The following is a 19,956-nucleotide window of genomic DNA, read 5'->3' on the forward strand; positions in this document are numbered from 1 at the left end:
TTTGAGTATGTTTTTCCTTCATTCACCACTGCTGCTTAGACGAACAAAGAAACAAAGCTGCATTTGAATGAAGCACTGCAAAGCGAAGGGGATTTTAACTGTCTTTCTTTCTAGGAAGTTAAGTATTTAAGAATTGGGTACTGGCAGGAGAGAGCCTAATGAGGAAAGGAGGTTAAGCACAGAGGTGTCAGAAAGGATTAACCTAATAGAAAATACAGCAGGAAAAAGGCAGCTTCAGGCTTTGGTGTAGATATTTCTGAGGCTGCATGAGATTAGACACTTTCTGTTCTGCTCTGCGAGGTGAAATGACAGTAGATCCCATTAGTTGGCGATGATTAATAGTGCTGTGACGAGAACTTATTTAAATGAATCTTTGTGAATGGGTTGAATGTAAAGGGATCAGTGCGGAGATGACTGTACAGAATAACGGCAAATACTCTCTACCCTCAATTGCAACGTGTATTTTATGTATTAGAGGATACAGAGACAGAGTAACAACAGGTTTGCCAAGCGTTTCGTCTCTGAGTTGCTCCTCGAGTTTCTAATTTTCCAAGACTTCAACTTGCTGAGGCCATTTGGGATGAAAAATGAAATGGATGGCAGGAAATTTAGTGATCATTTCGGGTCTGCATGCATGAGAAGGCAGGAATTGTCCCATCCCATTTGGAAATAATGAGGGAAATATTTTAAGGTCAAATCTGTATTTTTGTTAGGGATGCAGTATAAATGCTGTTAACTCACTAACTGGAGGGTTTGACTGTAATCTGCATTGTGTGTATACTGTTAGCCTGTGGTGGAAAGTGATTCATTACATTTACTAATATTATTAGCCCCGTAAACTCATTTAAAGCTGCTTACACACAAGTATTTTTGTGGAGCTGTTGTAAGCCAACACCAGAACAGGTGTTAAGTTTTTAAGACCAAAGACTTCTGTGCAGTCATGATGAAGGTCTTTTAGGTGTTTTCCATCACATGACATCCAAACATCTTCACACAGCTGTAAATTACATGAACAAAATACCTCAAACAACTTCAGTCTAATGTAGCATCACTACAAACGTAATTATATTTCTTTTGCTCAGTTTAATTCCTTCATGAGGAAGTTTTTCCTCACCTCGCTGCTCTTTTATTTCATGTTAACTGTTCCAATTTTTCTGTAAAGAAAATACAATTTTATTGTAAATTTTCAGAAATAGGATGTGCCTTTTGTAGCTTATATAAACTCCAAAGACATCTGACTCCTGTTGAAGAAATACAGCGAAATACCAATGTTTATGATTTAGAAGGCCGTGTAGCAACTTCAGAAACTGATGGAAAGAACAAAATGTTTTTTATAATTTATTGGATATAACAAGGTTTTTAGCCCTTTGGTCCAGACCAAAATACCTCAACAGCTAATGGATGAATTGCTGTGAAATGTTGTCCATACATTAATGTTCCCATCAACCATACCGACGAAGGCTATACCCAGACTATTTCACCATGAAGCTCAAGTTTGTGGTTTTGAGTGAATAGTGGAGCATTTAGCAGCTAATGAGCCACATCAAAAGCTGAGCCAAAAGAGAGTGAATATGGGACTTACATTCCCAGGCGGCCAGAAACACAACCCTAAATTAAAAACAATATTGCTCCTTATCTGCTGGATGTGTAAATAAGCAACTGTTTGCTTGCAAATTTGCCATATCAACTAAAAACTTTACAATTTGTCAATGCTGTGTTTACAACTTTAAAGCTTTATGATATTTTCACTAAATTAAATATTCAAACCCAAATGTTTTTTGTAGCTTATTAACATATTTGGTATCTTTGTGATCTTAGTGAAGTTTTGTGGGTTTGAACAATGTTTATCTTCATAGTTTATACTGTTTAAGGGGAAAGGGGGACAACATATATATAAAGTTAAAATGATGTTTTCATATAATGCATCAGTAATGATTAAAAAGGCTATTCATAATGACTGGTTTTATACTTTTGATAGTTTAAGTACATTTTCTTGGTACTGGTTCTGTACTTTTGCCTAAAAAAGTAGCTTTTACTTTTACTTAAGGAAAATTACTACTTTTACTTTACTTTCACCACTGGCTATCACTATTGTCAGAAAGCAAATACATACATTTACTCCAGTATTTTACATTAATACTATTTTATATTTACTTTACTTGAGTAATTCCACGTTATGCTACTTCATAGTTCGGAGGGAAATATCACACTTTTAACTCCACTAGATTTATTGACAGCCACAGTTACTGGTTTCTTTTTAGATTCAGGTTATTATTGATAATAATAATAATCAAATAGATATAAACATGCTGTATTATTGTAGACTAAACTACCTGACAGTCTATAAAGTGATCAAAACAACCACTACCTTCACCAGCTGCAACATTAAAGTGATGCTTTCACATTAATGCACCTATAACCTCAATTCCATTGTCATTGTTGTTGTATAGGTTTATGTTCATATATATACAGCATATATATAAACTTTTGGATATATATTTATATTGTACATAGTCATTAAATGTTTATACTTACATCTGTTCTACTTTTTTTGTTGTCCTTGTTTTATTTTTCATATTTTTCTTGTTTATTTGTAAACTTGTGTATGAACGTTGAGAGCAAAGTGAAAACCGGAGTCAAATTCCTTGTATGCGTACGAATACACAGCCAATAAAGCTGATTCTGATTCTGATGACTATAGTCCAATAATGAATAATATTCTGACATGGGCCATTCTGAATGATGTGTATACTACTTTTAGTACTTTATATTGATGCTAATATTTAGGTAGTTCTAGTAAGTACAATTTTTTTTTTAATATGATGGTATTGTTTCTGTTATTCATCATCTTTGTAGTATAGGTCCACTAGTTGTGACTAGATGTGGTCATCATCATTACCATCATGTGGTCATCACGTGTCTGGCAGTGGGGGGGCGCTGTGGAGCCGCGATGTTGCCAGGGAGACGACTCAAAACACCAGGCTCAGTTTCACAGCAATGGCCACAAGTGTCCCGAGCATGATGGGGTCCCGACTGTGCCTGGACAAAAGTCACTGCAGCGGCTGAACGCGATCCTGTGAAGACCGGGGACAGACCTCGCACTTTGCCCGACCGTTCGCGTGTCAATAAAACACACACATTACCAGAGGGTTGGATTATGGAGGAATAACTTCTTCTTCTTCTTCTTCTTCTTCTTCTCTGAACCCATTCAGCCTTCTGTATTTCAAGTGGTGAGTAAACGCAGTCTGTTACGGGACAGCTAACCTACCGTTACCGTTAAGCTACGCAGTTAGCGGCACCAAGGCTGCTAAGCTAAATTGGCTTCTGTTGTTAATACAAGTTCGTTAATACACAGTAGGATGAACAGCAGCGTGTTTCTAAATGTATGTCTGCTGTTGCTGATGTGTATGAATGCGCTACATCGTTGCTCTTTCGTAAAGTTGCACTAAACGGATATCTTGTTTCCACACAATAGGATAAAGACTGTAATTCCCCTTGTGACTCCGTGAAATACGTCGAACTAATGTCGCCGTCATTCAAAGTTGCCTCAAACCAAGACAGCTAACGTTAGCTTTTAAAACAACGTGACTGAAGAATGGGAATGTTTTTCTATCTTCACTCTCAAAGTTTATGCATGTAAGCTAGCTAATTAGAGATCTGGTGTTGGAGGGTAAACCGACCGAAGCTCAGTTTACGTTAACTATCTGTCCTTTACGTTACTTTTAGGGATACACCTTACTTTTATGATTATTAGATCATAGTAGCCTAACAAATATCTACTACTGTAGCGTAGGAGCTGTCATTTATTGTCATTTACACAAGTTAGGATATTTTGAACCATTAGCATGAAGGGTTAATTTGTACTGTCTTTATCTATAACTGTGTATATATTTATGTTTCTGTGTTGAACAGACTGTGAAAAGAAATCCTTCACTGGGACAATAAATCAAAATCTTAGTTTGGAGGAAATTACATTAGTACATAAATTGAGAAATGAGTGGAGAGTGCATCACTATTTGTGAATAGTCTTTACAAGAATGCTTGTATTAAGTATGCCAGCGTAGGACATGCCCCTGTCATAATTAACCGCATATTCCAGATCTTTCAACCATATCTCCTCGAGCCTTGAGCGAATAAGTACCACCGGAGTTGTTTTCAACATGCATTGTTTTGCACACAAGTCGAGTTGCAGCACTATTGTCAAAGGAATATCACAAATCACACACATTTGCCTCAGGGGGGGGGGCTTCACGATCTGTACAGCATATAAGGACACCCTCTGTCCTTGGACCCTGGCATTGGACGAGGAGAGCAACTCCTCTCTCCTAGGAGGGACAGGCATGCAATTGATGTCATGTGTACGGAATAAACAACATAATGAAATTACAACACAGGGGAGGATATTCTAGCGCCGTCACTCTTCAGTAATTCAGTATTATTTTGTATTTTTCGCCATCCAGTGTCTACTTTTCAATTAGTGGGCTTGCAGATATGAGCTTGAACGTCACTATCTAATTTCAAATCACATGACATGATTAGCTCTTATTTAATTTTGCAGAAATATGTCGCCATGCCTGTAGTCTTGTAAACTTTCTCTTACTGACACCAAACCTGTTGGTGTTGCGTCGTTTGTTTATGTCTCGGTGGGTGGGTTTCGTTGTCATTCGTCTACACAAGTCCCGTCTGTCTCTCCCTTCCCAGCATCCCTCCCAGTGCTGTTGTGGCCACTGAGCTAGACTAGGCCGTGAGATCCAAGGCTTAATTAAGCCCACAGGAACAGATGGCCCGCTGGCAGTCTGTGCTGTTTGTCAGCCGCACACCGGCACTCTAAACGTAGCTAAATGCTTCCGCAGGGGAGGGGTTCAGGAGCTTGGTCCAAGAGCCGGGGGATAGACCTGCCAAATGTAATTAGCTGTGGGAAGTAGGTAGAAGAGGGGGAGGGATGCCATGAGGTAGCAGGTGGCACGTGCGTATGACTGACTATATGACAAAGGTGGCTTTTTGTGTCAAAGCCAAAGTTTATCCTTTTGTTTTTTTTTTCCCTTCATCCACACAGAATGATGTGTTTAAATGTTAAGCCTAAGTAATAATAAGGTTATAAGTTAAATTTCGCAATTCTGGTTCCAGGAAATATGCAAATGGTCAAATGTGTCAAGCCTACAATGTCTTTAAGTCATAGCAGGTTTAGAGAAAGAGAGCGCTACCTAAGCCTCTGCATTTAAACTAAAGCTTATGTCATTATGTGAAAAATGAAGGCAAGCTTTCTATGTATCTGTGTTTGTGGCCTGCAGGGAACACTTTCACTCCTCAACGCTTTTCTGTTCTAGAAGATAGATTACGGGGGGGGGGGGTTTCACACAAACTGAATGAATATCTCCCAAATATAATTTGCGAATCCAGATTAATACACAAATAATACTTAAATAGATAGAGAGATGAAGTAGCAGCCCAGTAGTTGTGTGTTAGGCATCACATTCAAATGTAGTATTTTTTTTTATTTGGGCATCCGTATAGGCTACAGATGGATATTTTGATTAAGCTGCTCATGAGGACGGGACAGTTGGGGACAGTTGGGGACAGGTGTACCCACGCAAATGGCTGGATGATGTTGAACTGATGGGATTTTAGGTGACTGAGGCCAGAGAGCTTTCCATGTTAGGAGTTAGATTAGTGGTGCGACAGATGAGAGGAGGTAGGAGTAAAGTTGGCCCATATACATTAGGGTAATATGGCAAAAAATATTCTATCACGATGTAGATCATCTCATACCTCAATATCGACATATGTCATCAAAAGTAAGAAAGTCATTTAAAATAGAAACATTTAAAGAAAAGCTATATACATGTATTATAATGTGTAGATGGTCACCTATTATGATAATGATTGCTTTCTCTGCAAACAATAAATAAATAAAGTACATATTTTGAAAATGAAAATGAACCCAGATTCACCCTTCAATGCCTCTAAAGTACAGAAAAGAAGACTGTGATGGCAGCCAAGGCTCCAGAGTTCACCATTATATTTTCAGTGTTGTCAGTTAAGCTATCAATCACTCTGTCAGAGCAACAGCCAAACTGGTGCGCATCTTTTTTGACAATGATATCGGGATTGGAAATGAATTTGTCCACCTGTCACTGTGGCTGGTGGATTCCACAATCGACCCACTAGCCACTCAGTAGATGACGATTGTTTTCTGGCTTCCACTTGCATATTTTACCAGCATTTGGCTCGTTTCAAACCCTGAATGACACCTTTCAACTTCTGTTCATGATTAATAATGTGATAAAAGAGACAGCCAAGAAGTGATTTATTTGAACCTTCTCTAATAAAAAAAGGTGTGCCATTCTTAAAAAGAAAAAACACCTGACTGTCTACAATGTAAACACTTCTACAAAGTAAAGTTCATGAAAAATACTTCAGATAACAAAGGAAATACATTTGAACTCTCTGTTTGTATTGCAGGATGACAGATCACAGAGACAACAGAAAGGACGTCCTCCGCTGGCTTGCTATGGCCTCTGTTTTGAGCAGTGCCGCCTCATATTGCTCAAGCAGATCTCAGTAAACACTGGGGTGGTTTGAGCTGTATGCTGCTGCAGCAGGGACGATCATGTCCCATATGAACGGTTATGTGCAAGAGGCCTCTGGTCAGGCCAAGAGCCACAGGGAGAGGGCAGTGGACTGTCCGGGGGACGAAAGTAGCCTCGTCAAATCTCCACACTCCAGTGCCCACATGGAGAGGATTCAGCACTACCAGGAGGAGCTTAAGAAGAGGAGAGAGGAGGACAGCAGGGGGAAGCATGACATCGACCCCAATGCTTCGCTGAGGCTCAAGAAGCTGTCGCAGAACCCCAAGGTGGGCATTGACAATCCCACCTTTGAGGGAAAGGAAAAGGCCACCAAAGACACATTCCCCCAGGATCCTGTAGCTGGTGAGTTGAGAGGAGGAGGGCAGTAAGGGTTAGAGGGTCTTTACTGTGGTCTAAAAGGGGGTGGAAGGAGGAAAGGAGGCCACAAAGGAGGGCAGCAATCTCGACTTCAGAGAACACTAGGGAGTAAAAGGAAACAAAAGGAGTAAAACAATGACTATTGAGGGCACAGAGCAGAGGAGGGGTATGTGATTTAGGGGCTGTCCACTTCCACTGGTTAAGGACTTGGTCCTGTTGTCACAGGAAAATAACATTTAGGATTAATTATACTGATAATACAAAAGGGTATTACATGTGTCCACAAAATATATTTGTTTATTATTTCATGTGCACAAACTCATCAATGCGTTGTGAAGAAATTGATTGATTGTGTACTCAAATGAAATGGGAAAAAAAAGATGGATGGGCTCATTATTATGTCACTTTTACGTAAATAGTTGAATTTACTTCATCACCTCTGCCAAGGAGGTTATGTTTTCGGTTCGGTTTGTTTATGTCAGCATGAGGCAAGAGAGAACCCATTACATTTTTGGAGCAGATTTGAATCAAAAGGGCAGATTCACACATCATTTTTCCCATATGGAAACAACCCTGATGGAGGTCTGAACGCTCCGAGGGCCCTTCTAGTTGCACAGAGGGTCTAGTGAGAACAGAAGTGACAGTTGGTTCTGACGTCTTTGATCGTCTATATGCAGCAAATGAAATGCATCCGATCCGTTTCCTATAAAGACAGTGACGTCTTAAATGCACAGTTTTGCATTAGATGTTTGACACACATGTTGGAAAGGTGTGGACAGGCAGGCAACACACCTCTACGCCTCAGAAAGCTGTGAGGTAGAATCTGGGTGACTCAAGAGACTCAATAGACTAAATATGTCCACGCCTCCCCAGAGTCATGAAAAGCTCTTCATTAAATTCTTAAATATGGATGTCTGCATATCACATGAAGCTCTTTTTCTTTTAGAAATAACAACTTCAAACCTAATTTGCGAAAGCACACACATGACTCTTAGCATTTTGACTATTCCTGAATTACGCGATGGAAGACATGCCCCTGTGTCTCTCTGTATTGCCTCTGCACTGTCCCCTCACTGTCTCTACCTCTTGCTCAGAACTGGCGGAGTTGTTGCAGGCCCTGAAGTGGGCGCATCACTGCCTGACTGATGCGCAGAGCCAGCAGGATGTGGAGCTGATAATGCAGCTCCTTACCAAGGAGGACTTCAAGAATGCCTACACCATCTACATCGCTGTATCCCAGCAGATGACGAAGGTCATTCCCACCTCACCCCTCACAGCGCAAGCAGGAGATCTCTGCCAGGAGGTAAACCTTAATGGTCGCTCTGAAACGACTGGTTCCCGTTAACGTAGTTCACGCTGCTGCATCTTCTAGTTTGTAAACGTAGGTGGTTTTAGCGCCGACAGCTCCAGGAGAAACCGAATCCGGGAAAATAGACAAACTTGTACCCAGAGTAATGAATAACTCACTTTAAATTTTAGAAATGTTTTAAGCATGCCACGAAATCTATTCTGTAGCTCATGAGACCCGCAGTAGTGGAGTAGTAAGAGGTGGCAGTTTGTGCATTCAGGCGTAAACACGCTTAGATTGTATTTGCCAATTTGTGTTTTGGACCACATTAAGCCTATTTTTAGAGGCAAGTACCTCTGTGGGTGATGTATCTGAGCTCAATGAAGCATGAAAAATCTTTGCTTCTGGTGATGATTAATTCAACAAGGCTGCCCAAAAAGACAGCCATGCCAGTCTGAATAATTATAAAATGTAAATTGTCTTGTGGTTAACAAGGTGAGTGAAGAAAAAAAAAATAATAAAAATGAGGCATTTGTTGGATCCCGGCCATGCATGAAAATTGAGTGTGCTGGGAATTGAAAAGAGGCAGAAGAAAGAAAAAAAAAATGATATTAGAGAATTAGGGGCGAAAAGAGGGTGAGATGACAGGAAGATGGACAAGGAAGGAAAGGGAAGAAGGCGTGAAGTAACGTGTAAATATGTGGTTTGGTATTCCACTGGTTGGGAAATAAACTGTATAAAAACATCAAGGGCCTTTCACACGGAACGCAACAACTGTACCACTGTGCCCTGAAATCCATTATTTCCAATGGCTTGCACGTCTCCTTGGCAGCTTTTAGTGCGCCGAGCAAAGTGTTGCCAAACCGCGTCCTGAATGAAAGATGGTTCACAGTATTTTTTTTTTTTTTTATTTGATTTCCCCTTTTCCACCACCGATGGATGTTTCCTATGACAGCGCTGACTCCAGAGAGTGACAGAGAGCAAGAAACCATCCCAGCGTTCAGGTTTGAGTAGGTGGGAATGTGCCACACTTGACTTCCTCGTTGACAAAACACAAGCCGGTTTGTTCCCACTGAAGCAAAGCGCCGGTAATTGACTCGTGGTCCCCGTGGAGCCGAGCCTCCGCACGTCGACTGCTCAAATGCAGCCGCAGTCGCACGGAGCTCGGTCCCCGACAGGAATTGTGATTATGGTTTGCTATGAATTAGGTAGAAGCTCTATACAACGATGACAGGCTACACCCAGAATAAGCACTTCATTAGGATTAATGTCAACTTTTGATAGGTGTAACATGAAGGAATGTAATACAGGCTTTTCAGTGCAGTCAGACTGGTGCAGTGTGATTTTTTTTATTTATTTTTTTGATGTAAGAGTCAACCTTGTTTTGACGAAACAGGCTGCTAGAGTTCATTCCGAGGACACCGAGCGGTACGGCTACAGAATCTGTATTCCAGTCTTGACAGGAGTTTGAGGATAGAGGGGCTGGGTTACATGATCTGTTTTGCTTCTCTCCCACCAGGCACAGCTCCCGAAGTGCTTAACAACACGTAATAGTTTGAGCTGCAGTGTGTCCTAACTAAGTGGCTGTGCTGTGTGTCACTCAGTTTGGCTGTTGGGTAAACTAATCTCCCAGCAGCCCGTGGTGCTGGCTGAGCGGTGCGGCACATCGCAGGAAGGAGGGCAGGATCTGGACGGCTAGAAAAAGAAACTCCAGCAGCTTACGGCGGCGTGGGTCGAGGCGCAGCGCTGCTGGGGGGGGGGGGGGGGGGGGAGTGCGTCACCTTGTTAGTGAGGGTTTGATTAGTGTAATGGCTGAACTAAGCTGCAAACAGGAGATGAAGAGGCAGAAAGACGGAGTGTCAGAACAAGCAAAATGCCTTCTGTTGTGATTCAATACACAGTCCAAGCCACAAACAATAGCAACTTCCCACTAAATGACAACGCAAGAACCAAATGGTTAAAATAGAGCCATGAAACAGGGGAGAAGAGAACGGAAGGAAAACATTGAGCAGAGTGGAAAAGTCTGAAAAGCCATGGAAGAAAAGAGGAAGTTGTATATATATTAATATATATATACATATATATATATATATATATATATATATATATATATATATATATATATACATATACATATACATAAGACGTTTGAGACGATTGAGTCCAAAGATCCAAAGAATGCATCCTCTCGGTGGAACTCATTTATTCAGAAGTGAGGACTTGAGTCACATGACTTGGGGCCAGGTAATTAAAAACAAAAAAAAGAAGTAGTTTGTACAATGTCTTTTCTCACCACGTCAGAATTCACAAGCGTTTGTAACTGTTCCAAATGGCCACACTCCACACAAGAGATGATGTCGCCGTTATCGCTAAATACGGTGAATAGAGTAGGAAAGTCTCTCCCTGAAGACATTCAGAGTGTTGCACTTGGTTGTTCACAATGAAAAGTGAAATAGTTGTGTCACGCGTGAAATAAAGAGAGCTTGTGACAGAAGTTCAAGCCCCGGGGTTTTCCTCCTCACCTCCACACAGCTGGCCAAGCAGTGCCTGTAGTGAGAGCGAAGGTCCGGTTGTCACTTCCGGCAAGTTACAGAACTAGGTTTCACAATCTATTCCACCATCCGACAAGCAGTTCTGATGGAGTCTGGCAGCTTTAGACTCAAATCTGACTGAAGTCACAGTTTTAATTAGTTGTTAAATTAAGAGATTGTAGATGTTTTAAGGGTCTAAATTGGTACTAAACTCTTTTATTTTGTTCTTGACTTTACTGCGACCCTGATTATCTCTTAGTGACACTTATCTTAGTGTCATTTAGCTCACTGTAGTTCTGTGTCTGTGTTTCTGTTCAGGTCCAGAAGATTCTCCAGTCCAGCCAACATAAGGAGGGTTTGGAGCTCAACGCTCTGCTCACCAATCCTCATCTCCAGGTCAGCTGTCAGATCTCAGTTGTGACTTACATGAATAACCAAAGATAGTTAATACCCAGATCATTTGAAATATAATTATTGTTATACTGTACTTAGTCCAATAGGGTAATTGTTTCTCTTGCACCTTCAACTGTGATATCAGACGTCAAGATTTAGTATATAATAGTCTTTTATAAAATGAGAGAATAACACTTAGCTGCTAACCAGTTCAAAGGTAATTGGAGGACAGTTTTTCTTTGCGACGTTGTATCATTATACATACTGAGTTAAAGGGCGGATCAAATGACAGATGATATCTTTTATGACAAAGTAGTTTTATTATTCGATTTTTTTTTTTAAGGTTAACTAGTCTGTGATTTGCTCCAAATATTGGTCTAGTGGGTGACTCAAGGAAGGCCATTATGTAAATGAGAGCACTAAGCTTTTCCTGGAAGGACGGACCATGTAAACCCAATAATGAATTATGATTATGAAATAATTGCGACAAGGTGGATGCTTCTCTTCAATGCAGTAATGTTGCCAGACAGTTACAAAATGTAACTGGTTCAAAATGATGTTATTTCCTGGTACAGTACCTGAAAAAATGATGCCGTTCCTCTTAGGTGTGCCACTTCCTCCATCTTCACAGAAACTATTAGACATCACAGGTGCGAGCGGACCACAGCTGCGTAAGGAGTCGCATTCTAAAAAGCCTGACACACTTTGGCTTCCTGTGCATCTCTTCAGTGAAACGTGAAAGGAATCAAACAGATATTCAAATGACGTTGCTTTGAAGTTGCTTGAATGCTCTACATTTGTCCGTTTTAAGCTTCAGTGATTCTTCTGTAGAAAAAAAAAATGTCACCACATTATCAGACATTATCATCCGTTAGAGAGGCAGTAAGGTGAGAAAAGACCTCAGGTGGATGACGCTGCTGTGATTTTATGGTTGAGGGTTTCTCACAAGGGGAACGCCAGGGGTCTGATTATTGGCCTACATGACTTTGAACTACCAATTTCTCTCATTGCCCTGTTAAGCCCTCCACTGAGCTGGATCCATGTAGCCAGCGGGGGCAATATGATGTGAGGTGAGGCTGCCTCGTGGCACAGGAAGTGAAACAGATTATGTTGTTCTCTGCGGGGAGCAGAGGCTCACACTGTAGTGAACCGGTAAACAACCTCATACCCAAAACTAATGGTACAGGTGCATGTGTAAGGAGTACAGGCTCCATTTCATTGTTTTCATCCTTAGAAATAAGGGTTCCAAAAGGGTTCTTACCCAAAACCATTTGCCTCTGAAGAACCCTTTTTGGAATTTGGAATTTCAAGGGGTGTGTTTTAAATCCAATCTGACACTCTACACTAAAATTAGAGCAATGATGTTCGAAAACACAAAGCATTTTTATTTATTTTTTATTTCTCCATCAATTAGCGAACGGGTGCTAAATTAAAATGGACGTAACAAAACCTTTCCTTTCGTACACTTTCCCTAGTTATAATGCAAAACAACGGCTCTTGTGAGAGCTTGTCGCCACGTGATTATGATGAGACATGAGAATGTAACAATACGCCGATGAAAATAAGTGAGAAGACGTGGCTAACGTTGGAGCTTAGTGAAAATGTAACCCGGTTAGCTTAGCATACCATTTCGTTAAGTGTATGGCAAAGAAGTAACTTTCACACACAGTTTGTAAGTCACACTCAGCGTAGAACCATTGCACCATAGAAGGATTCTCAGTAGAACCTCTCATAGGTGGTTTTGAACCCACTTAAAGGATGGAACCTTAAGAAAACGTTTTATCAGGAACCAAAAAGGGTTCTCCTATGGGGATAAGCCAAACAACCCTATACGGTTCTAGTTAGCACCTGTGTTTCTAAGAGCGCAGGACACAGTTTCTTCACCAGCGGGGAAGCCAACGGTGTTTGGTGATTGATGGTGGTGGATCCTGACTGTTAAATGGAGGTGGAGATTAAGACGGATTGTGTGTACGCCAAAGCTTAGCCCGGCCTCTGCTCTCCTAGGTCCCCTCTCCTGCAGGATAGGGAAACTAATTTGGACCGACGGTTATTAATTGTGGGGCTCAGAGCGCTTGTCACTTTAAATGAAGTAGAGGAGCAATCTCTGTATTATATCTGGTGGGTTTGCTGACTGGTCTTGTTAAAAAAAAAAAAGATGGGTTATAGGCAGGCTTCTGGTAGCAGGTGCATGTTTAAAGAAAAAGTATTAGAATGTCGCTTACACTGTCAAATCACTCAATGAACGTGTGTCATGTTGTAAGCCATGCATACTTTATTTCCATACCAACCATAGTTGCTGTAAAGGACAACATCTCTACAGACACACAATCGGAAGCCATTCATGCATTCATTCTCTTGAACTCATGCTGCCTCCTCCTTCATTGTTCTGTCCGTGTTTCTGTCCGTTACGTGTCTGTAAAACCTTTGTACGTCTGTGCTGTTTGTCTCTATGTGTTTGTTTAACGTGGCAGGCACTGATGCAGGCCCACGACAGTGTGGCAGGGCAGGAAATGCCGGAAGAAAGTCTGACTCAGTACATCGGAGAGACCGTGAAACTGGTGCGGCTGGAGAAGGCCCGTGACACTCCACTGGTGAGACGCCGTCTAATACTACCCTCTGTTATTGCTGTGTACATACAGTATGTCTTTGTATATTTCCTCACAGCTTCACGAGGATAGTTGTTGCACATCCAAAAACCTTAGTTGGTACTGTATGTAACTACAGTACAAGGAACATTTTAAAATATCCATGCAGCATTTCATTTGAGTTATTAAGGGAACAACAAAAATGATGAACGATGAACAAAGACATATATGTAATTGTGTTATTTATTGTTGAGTTTTTGTGTGTCCAATATAAAAGCCTCTACTCTAAGCCTTCACCATGCTCCACACTCACATTTATCATCTGGGTGTGTCGGTGTCATTGTACCCACAAACCAACAGGGCAGCAAAAAGCCTGTCAATGTGAGCTCCAGAGGGAAATTTAATGCTGTTCACTGTATGAGACATATTTCTTTGTATTCAAACTGTCGCCTCTCCTTCCGCCTTTAGAAGTGTATTTCTCTGTTCACTGTTATCTTAGGGAATATTATGGATTTCATTTGTGTGTGTGTGTGGGGGCATCAGGGTGCGACAGTGCGTAATGACATGGACAGCGTGTTGGTGAGTCGTGTGGTGAAAGGTGGAGCAGCAGAGAAGAGCGGCCTCCTCAGTGAGGGAGACGAGATCCTGGAGATCAACGGGATATCTATTCGCGGGAAACATGTCAATGAAGTCCATGACTTACTGGTGAGGACCAGAAGTTATCCCGTAGAAATTGAGTCCGTTACAGCGTTGTTATAGTGTACATAAGGGTGCCTCAAATGTCTTGAAATCTAAAATGATATCCATTTAATACTATTAAAGGCATCTGAATGTATTCATAAAGTGGTCCGGGACTTAGACCCTCCATAGCTGGTGACATTAGGTGTCGCCCACAATGCATATCCAGCTCTAGATTAATGTTAGTTTGACAAACATGTATGTATAGAAATGTCATTAGTTGATTGTTGTTGATGGTAAAACAGCGCTAAGATTTTGAGGTAAATAGTATAATTTAATGGGAATGTGATCCCTGTCATGTTTAATGAATTGCCTCTCATCTTTTCCATCAGCAACAAATGCAAGGCACTCTGACCTTCCTCCTCATCCCGAGCTCTCAGATTAAACCTGCCCCACACAGACAGACTGTGGTAAGTCTCTAATGATGCGTGTCAGAACGCCCGTTTGCATGCATGCAACGCCAACCTTGACGTTGTAAATCCCGTCCTTTAGATGCACGTACGAGCTTACTTTGACTACGACCCCTCTGATGACCCCTTCGTGCCGTGTCGGGAGCTGGGCCTGTCCTTCCAGAAGGGAGACATCCTCCATGTCATCAGCCAGGACGACCCCAACTGGTGGCAGGCCTACAGGGATGGAGATGAGGACAACCAGCCTCTGGCTGGACTCATTCCAGGTAGGGATCAGACCAGGGCTGAATACCAATATTCAGCATGTATATAGATATATAAAAACATAGTTTATTGTTTTACAAGGGCAGATAACTGCAAGGACAAATTGCTACCAATACAAAAAAACCATCTACTGGTATGGTAAGTTGTTTGATTATGTGTTCATATGTTTTGTTGAATCACTCCACTAAACTAGAACACATTGTACTGTATCAAAACTAAAACGCATATGGTATGTCTACTTACAATGCATACAGCTGTATATTTTAAACGTATATCAGTCTGATATTTTTTATGTATTCATTTCTTAATTTTTTTTGCATTTTTTTTTCCGTTTGGTAGTTTCACATTCTGTACAGTGCATGTGGCTAAAAGATGTAAGAAAGGGAGCAACAAAGGTGGAGTTAGATGTCTTAAACACACTAAAACGTAACAACTCTAAACGTTGGAGGACCAAGTCTGTTTTCAGAATAAAGCAAACATGTGCAAAAAGATAATAATGCTGAATAATTTGAGTACATTAGAAATTAGAAATTGTCCAACTAGTGCACACATTTATGTGAATGTAAAAAATAGAATCTTACTAGAATATGTCACACACAATTTTTTGTAGACTGTATTAAAGCTTTCTTTAGTTTAATTAAATCTCTACAGTCATCAGCAACAGCCTTGTAACACACAAACAGCCTTGTGTGCATGTACCATCATAACAGTCTGTAGTACATAATATCACACATCCGCATGATCATAACTCCTAAACCTGTGAAGATTACGTTCAACTAAAAACTCTTGTGTCTGAAGATAAATACTTGATACCAGCGTATCAATGATTCATAAACTACACAGGACTTCTCATCCATCCCGAGTAATAGTTGTGGGTACTGTACAGCCACAGTAAAATACTGTGAGTAACAAACCTGGAACTACTATCCTGGCAGCAAACACCACCCATTTGGCACATCAAGCAGATTAGAACAAACACCTAAGAATTATTTGCGATTACTCTCTGACCCATGTCTGTTGTGGCTGGAAGAAAATCAGGTTAAGTAGTGGAAATGGAAAGCGGGGCCTGTGTGTGCCTCTTCCTCAACCCGTCTTGAAGCACTAGGAGGATTATGAAAAACAGTTCTAGGCCTAGAAAAGCTTGTTGGTATTTTTTTGCAATTTTCCATTCCTGAGTGTAGCTGCCTAGTGCATGTTTTCCATAAGCTAACTATAGAGACATATTAATGAGCACCAACCAAAATGTTCAAATCTGTACATTTTTGAATTCATATGGGCTTTTAAAATGCACTGGATTTGTGTATCTACGTGTGTTTACTTTGAGTTGGAGAGCTGATCTGCGTGACCTTGCTTTTCATTTTTTCAGGAAAAAGCTTCCAGCAACAGAGAGAGACCTTGAAGAAAACTATAACAGACAGGAGTCAAGAGCACCAAGGTGAGCGTAACACGTGTAAACACGCACTGTGTGGTGAGAAAATACAAGATATCATTTAGTTTCCACCCCGACTCACATGAAAACATAGTTTGTTGTGTCTACAAGGTTGGAAACAACGTAAAATGATAAAGCCTATTTTAAAGCAAATATTTTTGACTTGTCATTTCTCCAGGGAGGCTTTGGTATGCAAAGAAAAACAAGAGACAGAAGAAGAAGAGCACGACTACCTTGAGCAGAAACATTGGTAGGACTCTTTCTTTTTTAGACATTTTTAGAAGCGGGTTGCTGGTTTGAGAACGCGCTCCCTCTTCCTCGCCAACCACTGTTGAGAAGCTGCACCCTTAACCCACAAAACCCCTATTGTCGCTTCTCATTTACCACAAGTGAAAGACTACCTCCTGTCCTGGAGGTGGTCCAAGCGTGCGGTCCAAGTGTCCACACATTGTCGGCGTTAACCCTACACGTTAGCCCGAGTTGACACGTCTTGTCGCTCTCGCAGCGGCTTGTCCAGACTCGTGTGTCACAACTCAGATTAGTCCTGTCTTCACAGACGGGATCAGAGGGGGCGCCAACAGGTGCCCAGCAGGTGCCTAAATGGCTTGAAGGGGGATGTGTGATGTTGTTAGGTAACACACAAAAACACATGCAGTATATACTCGATAGAAGGTTGAATATGAAGCAGGACGTGTAAAAGACACAACGTCCACACAAACACAGGAATGGTAACATAATAGCGTGGTTTTATTACCTCTCACCTGCCTCCAAAGAGAGGTCAAATCTCACAGATAGTTACAGAACAGCATCTGTTGTTAGTATATATATATATATATATATATGTTAGTCAAGGGAGGTTTCATTATCCCTCCCAACTGTCTCCTCAGACTACGATGACATCCTGACCTATGAGGAGATGTCACTGTATCACCAGCCCGCCAACCGTAAACGCCCCATTGGTCTGATTGGTCCCACAAACAGCGGTCACGATGAGCTGCGTCGAAGGCTTCTGTCCATCGAACCGGAAAAGTTTGCTGTCGCTGTTCCACGTAAGTCCACGTCCTGTCAAAGCGCGGGGGAAGTCTAATAATTCATAAATCATCAACAATCCATGATTTCAGATGAGGAACAAGCCAAGTGTTTTTGTGATTTGACATATCACCTTTCATCACCTGTAACTACACACAATTCACAAATGTCTAACAACTTTTCAAGTTGGACTATAAGTTAAGTAAATACTATATAGTTTTAATTGTGCCAATTGTTACAAAACACCTCGAGGATTTTTGCAATAAATGAAAACAATCTGTCCTTCTCCATGGCTCAGACACAACCAGAAACTCAAGGATACATGAGCGGAATGGGCGCGAGTACCATTTTGTGAGCCGGCCTGGCTTTGAAACCGACTTAGCGGCAGGAAAATTCATTGAGTCGGGGGAATACGAGAAGAACTTGTACGGCACCAGCACCGACTCCGTTCGGCATGCCATCAACTCAGGACGCATCTGTTTGCTCTGCCTCCACACCAGGGTAGGAGACTTGAGTACTTGTTAATGTCTGGACAATTCCCAGCATTGTTTGTCTTTCCATCCATCTCATACGTTTGCACGTCCCTGTTCTTCCTCTTGTCAGTCACTGCAGGTATTAAGGTCCTCCAACCTCAAGCCCTATGTCATCTTCATCGCTCCTCCTTCTCAGGAACGACTACGCTCCCTGCTGGCCTCAGACGGGAAAACACCAAAGGTACCCGCTGTACAGTGTCGCAAAATAGTATTTCCTTCATAAAAAGTAAAAGACACATTGTGAGTTTCATAGTTTGTACATCTTGCAGTTATTTGCATAACAGATGCAACGTATTTCATCAAAATTAAGCATTTAAGATTAATCCCAGAAAAGAAAAAGGTTCTTGAGACACTTTTAGGCAAAGCAAAGAAAGAAGTTGTATTTTTGTCCGGTTTTGACCTCACAGGGTCTTTATCATGGCGCTAATGGTAAAAAAAAAAAAAAAAGGTTGTTTACTCCTGGTACTCTAAATACACAAGTAAAAGTATTTGCATCGCATGAAACCGATACACAGCTATCACAATATCAAAGTATTCAGATCATTCAATTAATAAAGTAATAATGACTAAATAAATAACTGAATAATTGTTCATTTTCGAAGAAACCGTCTAAATGTCTTGTTTTCTTTGCGCAGCCGGAAGAGCTGAAGGAGGTTATCGAAAAGGCCCGCGAGATGGAGCAAAATTTCGGCCACTTCTTTGACGCAACCATTGTGAACATGGATCCAGACCAGGCTTTCCACGAGCTGCGCAGGCTGATAGACAAGCTGGACACTGAGCCACAGTGGGTGCCCACCTCCTGGCTGTGCTAGAGGTCTCAGGGTGTGACTGGGTTTGAAGGAGTCGAACAGAAGTGAATGTTCCTGGTGATTGAAAAATGAAGGATGGACATTCTCCTCGTTTATACGTTTATAGAAGACATGATCTTTACCACATGTTGCAGGGATGGACTCTTTCTCACATTTCATTACGTTGGTGTGTGTGTGTGTCTTTGTGATTTTTTTTTTTTTCTGTTTGTTTATTGTTTATCTCAGTTTTATGCAAAGTCATTTATCAAACACATAGCAATGTTTCTATCCTATTCGCGATAGTTATTTATAATTGTAAATATATATATTTTCTAGCCAAAAGGATAAAATATTTTATTGATTTTTTTTTTTTTGTGTGGGTGATATACAACTGGTACACTCGACTTTGGAGAGTGTTATTGTCACGATTTTAAAATGGCTTCCTGATAAAGCAGTAAACCAAACGCTGTTTAGGTACGAAACACAAGAGAAGCCCTTGTGCTCACAGTGACTGCAGTGTAACGTCCTCCATCCAGTAACACAGATGGAGAAAAAGAACTGCTGTAACCTGCACCGTTTCGAGGTACTTCCTCTACACCAGTGTCAGTATTATTTTTTTGTAGTTTCATGTCTCATTTACTCTGTGATAACAGACCTCAAATCTAAAGTATTGTCTCTAGCTGGTAATCATTACTATCAGTATATCATGCTGCAGAGTACTCCTGTAATAGTTTCCACCAGTATTGTCTAAACCAGACAGCTTGTCGGTTAGTTCAACTCCAACAAATATCGTGTTGCTTCTTTGCAGAGAACTTATTGAATCATAAGCACAATTCTGAAAAAGTGTTAATAAAATCAGATACATATGTGAACAAGTGATGTACACACTGGTGCATTGATTTCACTTGTCTTGTAATATTAAATTGGAGAACATTTTAAATCAGTTGGTAATATTGGTGTTACAACACAAATGTGTACTAATTCAACCTTTGCAAAGTCCGACACAAACTAAAAATAATGT

At 41.0% G+C, this 19,956-nt stretch overlaps 1 protein-coding gene across 3 annotated transcripts; it reads left to right on the top strand.

Annotated features, from left to right (window-relative positions):
* Positions 1-2,994: 2,994 nt before the first annotated feature.
* pals1b (protein associated with LIN7 1, MAGUK p55 family member b) lies at positions 2,995-19,810 on the top strand. 3 transcript variants are annotated; one of them, XM_068737308.1, is made up of 15 exons: positions 2,995-3,230; positions 6,463-6,932; positions 8,042-8,250; positions 11,085-11,162; positions 13,631-13,750; positions 14,288-14,449; positions 14,815-14,892; positions 14,975-15,158; positions 15,238-15,294; positions 16,523-16,591; positions 16,764-16,835; positions 17,473-17,634; positions 17,913-18,115; positions 18,218-18,328; positions 18,783-19,810. In XM_068737308.1, exons 2-15 carry the CDS (start codon positions 6,611-6,613, stop codon positions 18,957-18,959), a joined length of 2,004 nt encoding a protein of 667 aa, XP_068593409.1. In that variant the 5' UTR covers positions 2,995-3,230; positions 6,463-6,610; the 3' UTR covers positions 18,960-19,810. The 3 variants fall into 3 exon arrangements, with proteins under 3 accessions (XP_068593409.1, XP_068593410.1, XP_068593411.1); XM_068737309.1 differs by having other exon boundaries at positions 13,643-13,750; XM_068737310.1 differs by lacking the exon at positions 15,238-15,294.
* Positions 19,811-19,956: the final 146 nt, after the last annotated feature.

Source organism: Cebidichthys violaceus, unplaced genomic scaffold, assembly GCF_023349555.1.
Source record: "Cebidichthys violaceus isolate CVI_PGR_0920_01 unplaced genomic scaffold, fCebVio1.0.p SCAF_78, whole genome shotgun sequence".
NCBI lineage: Eukaryota > Metazoa > Chordata > Actinopteri > Perciformes > Stichaeidae > Cebidichthys > Cebidichthys violaceus.